The sequence below is a fragment of the Solanum verrucosum genome, unplaced genomic scaffold, assembly GCF_900185275.1.
Source record: "Solanum verrucosum unplaced genomic scaffold, falcon-dt-bn FXZP01000261.1, whole genome shotgun sequence".
Lineage (NCBI taxonomy): Eukaryota > Viridiplantae > Streptophyta > Magnoliopsida > Solanales > Solanaceae > Solanum > Solanum verrucosum.
Window position 1 is genome coordinate 13571776 of NW_026019969.1, and position 8308 is coordinate 13580083.

General features: G+C 36.0%; 1 protein-coding gene and 1 pseudogene across 1 annotated transcript; both read left to right on the forward strand.

Moving 5' to 3' along the window:
- The first annotated feature begins 232 nt into the window (after positions 1-232).
- LOC125815413 (receptor protein kinase TMK1-like) lies at positions 233-4669 on the forward strand. The gene is made up of 2 exons (XM_049494874.1): positions 233-2761; positions 3865-4669. The coding sequence occupies exons 1-2, from the start codon at positions 454-456 to the stop codon at positions 4389-4391; spliced, it is 2835 nt and encodes a 944-aa protein (XP_049350831.1). The 5' UTR covers positions 233-453; the 3' UTR covers positions 4392-4669.
- A 2285-nt stretch (positions 4670-6954) lies between these two features.
- Positions 6955-8075, forward strand: LOC125815093 (methyl jasmonate esterase 1-like; annotated as a pseudogene).
- Positions 8076-8308: the final 233 nt, after the last annotated feature.

An 8308-nucleotide genomic window follows, 5' to 3' on the forward strand; every position in this document is an offset into this window, starting at 1 on the left:
AAGGTTAATTATTAATACTTGATATACATACTCAATAATGAATATAATATTTTAATTAAAATTATATTGCATAATTTTTTTTAGGACAAAAAATAAAATGGAGGTGATAACAAATTTGTAAAAGTAAAATAAATTAAGAGGACGGGGTAAAGTGGAAAAAAGTAGTATATATAGGTATCGAAAATGCAAAATCATATAGTATATATGTTCTCCCCACTCCTACTCACTTGACTTTTTTATCCACTCTATAAAGAAAGCAAACAAAAATTCCAAATTCCCAACCTTTTTCCTCCCTTTCTTCCCACAGTCTCCGCCGTTCAATCTGCACACCTTTTCCATTGTCACACTCCGCGATTCTTCTTTATCCCCAACTTGAAGAAAACCCTAACAACCATTTTCTTCAAGGAAAAAAGTTCAGTTTTTGAGTCATTCTGAAGAATTTTCTTGAACAAAATGAAGTTGAAGAAACCCCATCTGGGTTTTGTGTGTTTCTTGATATTCTTGTCGTTTGTTGTCTCTGTATACTCTCAGGGTAGTGCAGCAACAGATGCTGTAGTGATGCAAGAGTTGAAGAAGGGAATCAGCCCACCGAGTTCACTCAGCTGGGACGATCCAGACCCCTGCAAATGGCTTAAAGTTCAGTGTGCTAAAGATGGCCGTGTAACTAAGATTCAAGTAGGGAATCAAGGGCTAAAAGGCTCTCTACCACCAAACATGAATAACCTGACGGAACTGCAGGTGTTTGAGGTTCAACACAATGCACTTACTGGGGCGATTCCGAGTTTTGCTGGGATGAACTCGTTGCAGATCATTCTTCTTAACAACAATGGGTTCACTTCAATTCCTAGCGACTTTTTTGAGGGTATGACTAATTTACAAAATGTTAACTTGGATTCCAATTCCTTTTCGCCATGGTCTGTACCAGAGAGTTTGAAAGATGCCACTTCTCTTCAAAGTTTCTCTGCTAATTCTGCTAATATTACTGGTAAAATCCCTGATTTCTTTGGTGGAGATACCTTTGTTAGTTTAACAGATTTGCATCTGGCCTTTAATAATTTTGAGGGTCCCCTGCCCTCGAATTTTTCGGGTTCTTCTATCCAAACGTTGTGGTTAAATGGTCTCCATAGTAAGTTGAATGGTTCAATAGATGTGGTACAGAACATGACCGCATTAACCCAACTCTGGTTTTCAGGCAATAAGTTTACAGGCCCTTTGCCTGATTTTTCGGGATTGACTCAGTTGAGAGAGTGCAATTTGAGAGACAATAGCTTCACTGGTCCAGTGCCAGACTCATTGGTTAATCTTCCTTCGTTAAAGATGGTTAATTTGACAAACAACTTTTTTCAAGGGCCTACGCCAAAATTTCCACCTTCAGTGCTAGTGGATATGTTGGATAATACCAATAGTTTTTGTTTGTCACAGCCGGGTCCTTGTGACTCACAAGTTAATACGCTGTTGGCTGTGGCTAAGGATGTGGGGTATCCCATGGTGTTTGCTGAGAATTGGAAGGCGAATGATCCTTGTTCGTCTTGGATTGGCATAACTTGTGATGGTGGGAACATTACAGTGCTGAATTTTCAGAAAATGGGACTTACTGGGACAATCTCTCCCAACTACTCGTCCATTACATCATTACAGAAGTTGATCCTAGCAAACAATTTTCTTACAGGAACTATTCCAAATGAGCTCGCATTGCTGCCAAACCTAAAGGAATTCGATGTTTCTAACAATCAAATTTATGGAAAAATCCCACCATTTAAGAGCAATGTATTGGTTAAATATGATGGCAATGTCAATATTGGGAAAGATAATCCACCTCCAGTTGCACCGTCCGGGAGAACTCCTAGTTCACCCGATGGGGATGGGGGTGGAGGTGGACAAACTCATGGGAATGGTAATAAAAAATCTTCAACTGGAGTTGTTGTGGGCTCAGTGATAGGTGGTGTTTGTGGTGCGGTTGCAGTTGCTGGATTATTTGTGTTTTGTCTTTACAGGACTAAGCGCATGCGGTCCGGTAGAGTTCAGAGTCCACACGCAGTGGTTATTCATCCTCATCATTCAGGATCTGACCAAGGTGTTGTTAAGATCACAGTTGCTGGTTCAAGTGTCAATGGAGGGACAACTGAAACGTATAGTTGTGGAAGCAGTGCACCTGGGGACTTGCACATCGTTGAGGCTGGTAACATGGTGATTTCCATCCAAGTTTTGAGGAATGTCACGAACAACTTCAGCGAGGAGAATATATTGGGGAGAGGTGGATTTGGAACTGTTTACAAGGGGGAGTTACATGATGGAACTAAAATTGCTGTTAAGAGGATGGAATCTGGAGTTATGAGCGAGAAGGGGTTGGATGAGTTCACGTCTGAGATTGCGGTGCTTACTAAGGTCCGCCACAGGCATTTGGTGGCACTGCTAGGATATTGCTTGGATGGAAACGAGAGGTTACTTGTATATGAATATATGCCACAAGGGACAGTCAGCAGGTATCTTTTCAACTGGAAGGAAGAAGGGATAAATCCCCTCGAATGGACAAGGAGGCTAATCATTGCACTGGATGTTGCAAGGGGTGTTGAATATCTTCATGGTTTAGCTCAACAGAGCTTCATTCATAGAGATCTGAAGCCATCTAACATTCTTTTGGGAGATGATATGAGGGCTAAAGTTGCAGATTTTGGACTTGTTCGCCTTGCTCCTGAGGGAAAAACTTCATTGGTTACTAGGTTGGCTGGAACTTTTGGCTATCTTGCACCAGAGTATGCAGGTAAACTTCATCATGTGACCTGTTAATTTTCCTTATATTTTTGCATATATTTGCTTACATAAATGGACGTATGTTAGTGTATATAAGGCCAATAATATTAGATTAATAGGCTTAACAGGTGACAGTGGAAGTAGGAACTGCTTCCTCTCTTGTTTAGTTGTTTTGGTCTGCATCTACAGACCATCAGGGAAGCCTATTCTAGCTGGATCTTTTGGAAAGTTGATATAGCTATCAAGAGGATCTGGAGATTCCAGCAGTATTTTTTGGTGTCTGGAATGAAAGAAATCACGGATGTTTTGAACGGGTCTCAACTTTGAATCACTCTCTAAAATTCAGTACCTAGTTATTTGTTTAGCTGGATTTTGTCCTTTAAATAGTGTTGACACTTTTTTTGGATTTTGTAAGCTCTTTGATTTTAGCTAGGTTCTTGTACTGGAGCTAACTCGCTTGTACACTTTTGCTAATATCATCACCCTGATACAGTGGAAGTAAAACCAATAGAGAGTTGGGAACACTACCTTTATCAAAAAAATGAATAAATTCTTATAGAGAGTTAGAGAAGTTTCTATGGTAGGATTGCAGCAGATGAACTTATGCTGTACCTTATATCTTCGAATGGTGGAGTGCAAGTCTGAGAACATAAAAATAAGAAATATGCCTCTAATCAAGGCAAATTTAAATACTTCTGAGAAATGCTTGACTTTTTGCATGACAGTCAAAACTTAAATCTACTTCTTCAGTAAGATGTGGGAATTCCTGGTAACCTTTCTTTTATTTCCACAAGTTAGTTATGTTACCGCCATTTAGGTGTTGTGCTCTTGTGTTGAATGATGACTTTTTCGTATTACGGGAAAACACTTGCCTTTCTGATTGTGTATTTTCTTCCTCGATGATAAAGCTGTGTTGCTATTGTTCATTTCCTTTAGGCTCAGATCAAGTGTAGTTTATCTCCTTTAGGCATTGATCGAGTTCTTTCTTTGGTTTCTTGTTTACATTTTATTCTCCCTATCCAACTTAAATTCAATTTAATAGCTCTCATCTTGAATTGCATCATTAGTATGAAAGAAACTGTTAACACTTGACTATTTTATTTAATTGGACAGTTACGGGCCGAGTAACCACAAAGATTGATGTGTTTAGCTTTGGTGTAATTTTGATGGAGCTAATTACTGGAAGAAGAGCTCTGGATGAATCTCAGCCCGAGGAAAGCATGCATCTGGTCCCATGGTTCCGCAGAATGCATATAAATAAGGAGACATTCCGTAAGGCCATTGACCACACAATCGATCTTGATGAAGAAACTCTGGCCAGTGTCAGCACAGTTGCTGAGTTGGCTGGTCACTGCTGTGCTAGGGAACCCCATCAGAGACCAGACATGGGTCATGCTGTCAACGTGCTTTCCTCCCTGGCTGAGCTCTGGAAACCAGCAGAAGTGGACGAGGATGAAATATATGGAATCGATTATGACATGACACTACCTCAAGCAGTTAAGAAGTGGCAGGCTCTCGAGGGAATGAGTGGCATTGACGGCTCTTCTTCATACATTGGCAGCAGTGAAAATACACAAACAAGTATACCCACTCGGCCATCTGGATTTGCCGATTCATTTACGTCAGTGGATGGACGATAATTTGATTGTCCAACTATACTGGTGGGGCTTTTGGCCTATTGTATTGCCCTTTAGAGGGTTGGTTTGTTCATTCCTTGTGCTCATCCCTTATATCTATCTTTGCCTTCTTTTTCTCCCTGTCTTGGTTCTTCCAGGTTTTGTTAAGATCCTAGTGTGACAATATGGAGTTGCTTTCATCTGATTCTTCTTGAACTTTTACTACCCTGCCTGTGCCTTCTTTCTAGGAGTTATCCAATATGCAAATATTATGAGGCAATGTCTGATTTCATATTAATTAGAGTTTGGATTCATTCATCTTTTCTGATCTGATTTGAAAGTTTTTTCTAGGGTGTCTAGATTATAAGTCATCAAGATTCTAATATGGGAATATCAACACTTTGCCTTGCAGATATAGATTCTCTTGTAACCTTTTTGTAATGAAATATGTTATCATCTTAATTACTGAGAGAAATGATGATATGGATCAATGCTTTGTGGCCACGTTGGGCTACAAAACAAAAATAGAGTGGGGCTGCAGATTTTGTTGTCATGATTTGCAGAGATTTAAGTCAACCACATCCATTAAAAATGCTGTGAAAAGAGACGTGGAAGAATTATTACTTGTTAATTAGTGTCATGTGATATAAATAATAAACTAATGTAAAGTTCCATTTTGCCTATTTCTTTAAGATTGGGGTAACTAATGGATATTATTACCCTTTTTCCATTTTGTCTATTTGTAATGAAACACTGAATCTCCTGTCAGATCAGCCTTGTCGAGGTAAAAATTCCATGTGTTGTACCAAAATTGGAGTCAATTCCCTAAATGGTCACCCAAGTTTATTGAATTGCCATAAAATATCATTTATGTTTCATTTAGAACCAAAATATCACTTAACTATCACTATTTTCCTCCAAATATACTTACCACTTCAAAAAACCCTTCTCTCTAAGTTGGCATGCCATGTCATGGAAGCCTTTTTTTTAAAATAATAGACTTATTAACTAATCAAACTCAATTAACTGAAATAATGATCTTGTTGTTTTTTAATTTTATATATATAAATTTATTGAGAAGAAATTTCCATACTTAAAAATCTTTTATCATAATTAACTTTTTATTTTTTTTATGCTATGAAGAATAGTTTTTTTAAAAAAACTTATTATAATGTCATCAATTTTGAATACTTATAAACACATATATTCAAAAAATATTGATATATAAATCACTGATCATAATTAAATTAAAAACAAAAGTTAAATAATAAATTTCTCCTTTTTACCAACTATTTTGTCAACCTTACAACTTTATTTGAATACTTTTATGAAAAAAATTACTTAAAATTTTCAAATAATTTACTTAGAGATTTCAAAAATTCTCAGGTAACAATTGCACACAAAAAAAATTCATTGAATTTTGTTTGGTAGAACAATATGAAGGAATTAGATATTTTAAAAGTATTTTTTTTTATAATCTTCATAAATTCTCACGTAATTTATATATTTGTTTTGTAGAGGCATAAGTTTAATGAATTAAATAGGTCTATTATTCTTTTTTTTTAAATGATGATTTAATGACGTGGCATATCAACTAGAATAGAAGGGGACTTTTGAGGTATTAGTATATTTTTTTTGGGGGGAAATAAATTAGTAATAATATTAGTCACTTCCTATTTTTTTAAAAATAATAATATTGTAAGCATGAATTTCAAAGTACACAATTAATTATATTGTAGTAGTTAATTGACATTTAATATTATTGATTCATTATACAATTTATGATTAATTATTGTAAGTTAACATTCATGAGTGATTTGTATATCAATTTATTTATTTATTGAATATATGTGTTTATAAGTATTTAAAATTGATGACAGTATAGTATATTTTAAAACCCTATTTTTTCATAGCATAAAAAAATAAAAAAATTTAATTATGATAAAAGATTCTTTAGTATGAAGTGTTCTTCTTAATAAACAAATATATATATATATATTAAAAATAATAAGATTATTATTTTAGTTAAATGAGTTTGATGAATTGAATAAGTCTATTATTTTAAAAAAGACTTTAATAGCATGGCATACCAACTAGGAGAGAGTAAAGTTTTTAAAGTTTTAAGTATATTTGGAGGAAAATAGTGATAGTTGGGTGATATTTTGGTCCTAAGTGAAACATAAATGATATTTCAAGGCAATTCCCCAAACTTGGGTGACCATTTAGGGAATTGACTCCCAAAATTGCACCATAGATCTAGTTGAGCAGAATAGAGAATTAAACATTCAAGCCTTTTTTTAATAATTCAGGTTCATACTGTAAAGATGGATTACTGATAGATATTAGCCAGATCAAGTGGATGGTTAAACAGGCTTTCTTGTGTATCAATATGGACTACATATTTAGTCCAAATCTGCCCAACTTTTAGATGAGTTGACTAAATGAGTAGAAGTAATAGTCAGTGTGGGGATGCAGAAATCGAACTCCTCTCTAAAGTAAGTTAACAGAAACCAAACTCCTAGAATTTTAAAGTAGTCTTGTTATGGTTCATATGATGTGTTCATTCTTCAAAAGAAGGTAAAAAGATATGGAGGAGAAAAGCAAGTTTTCAACAAGTCTAGTAATTCTGATACTTGTGTTTCCATATGCAAATGCAACCTTGTCCGTCCCTAAAGCTAAGAAGCACTTTGTGCTAGTTCATACCGCGCGCATTCCACGGAGCCTGGACCTGGTACAAGATTGATGACATCTTCAGGGCATAATGTTACAACTCTGGACTTCAGGGATCAACCCGAAACAGGCCCTCGAAATCCCACATTTTTCTGATTACTTGAGTCCGCTAATGAAGATCATGGCTTCACTTCCTGCTCATAAAAAAATAATTCTTGTAGGCCATGCCTTTGGTGGACTCGCCATTTCTAAAGCCATGGAGACCTTTCCAGAAAAGATTTCAGCTGCTGTTTTTCTCAGCCTGGTCCAGCTCTCAATGCAACCACCCTCTTTACTAAGGTACCAATTTTCCGTGTTCCCAACTATAGCCCTGAGATGATCTGTTATGTTTGTTTAAACTTTTACATGTTTGAAACTAAATACACTTCGTTATAGGCAATCAATGCATTAATTACTCAATGGACCTACAAATCCTCCAACCACCGTCATCGCAGGTCCAAAGTACTTGGCAACTACCATTTATCAGTTGAGGTAAGAAAATCACAATACAAATACATACTCTAATCGAAATAGCTAATAAGTTCTGTTATTCTGGTAATGAGAATGGCCCTAAAAGTGACTTCCTTCGCTAAAAAATATTAGTCAGCATCGCCTACTGGAAGATTTTAATAGTCTATCCAAATTACAGATCTATTGAAGTACTTAATCGCAACATCAACTTGGAACTGATTAAAATCGGTTTTTTTCCTTCTTGGTGTTAGGATTTGGCGTTGGCCACTACACTAGTAAGGCTATTTTATTTATACCGTGCGGAAGATGTTTCTAAGGAGATAGTTCTTTCAAGCAAAAGGTATGGATTTGTTAGGCGAGCATTCATTGTTGCTGCTGAAAATAAAGCTCTGACGAAGGAATTTTCAGAGTTGATGATTGAAAAAAATCCACCTGATGAAGTGAAAGAGATTGAGGGCTCTGACCAGGATGTCTAAGCCCCAACAACTTTTTACTACTCTTCTGAGCATTGCTAACAAGTATAGATAAGAGCTGTTAATCAAAATGAATAAGGGGGACGTGTCTAAGGCTGAGAATAAAACTTCAGTGAATGCACATATCTGATGCATTTATATGATGATCTCAGCTCTCCCATATAAGTTCAACCATTTTCTTTCAGTTGTCATTTCCTTCATTGTTCATTGTTTGGAATTGACATCAATAAACAGCCTCTAATTACTGAATTTTAGTTCAATTTGGTTGAATCTCATCAATGCAGAGAG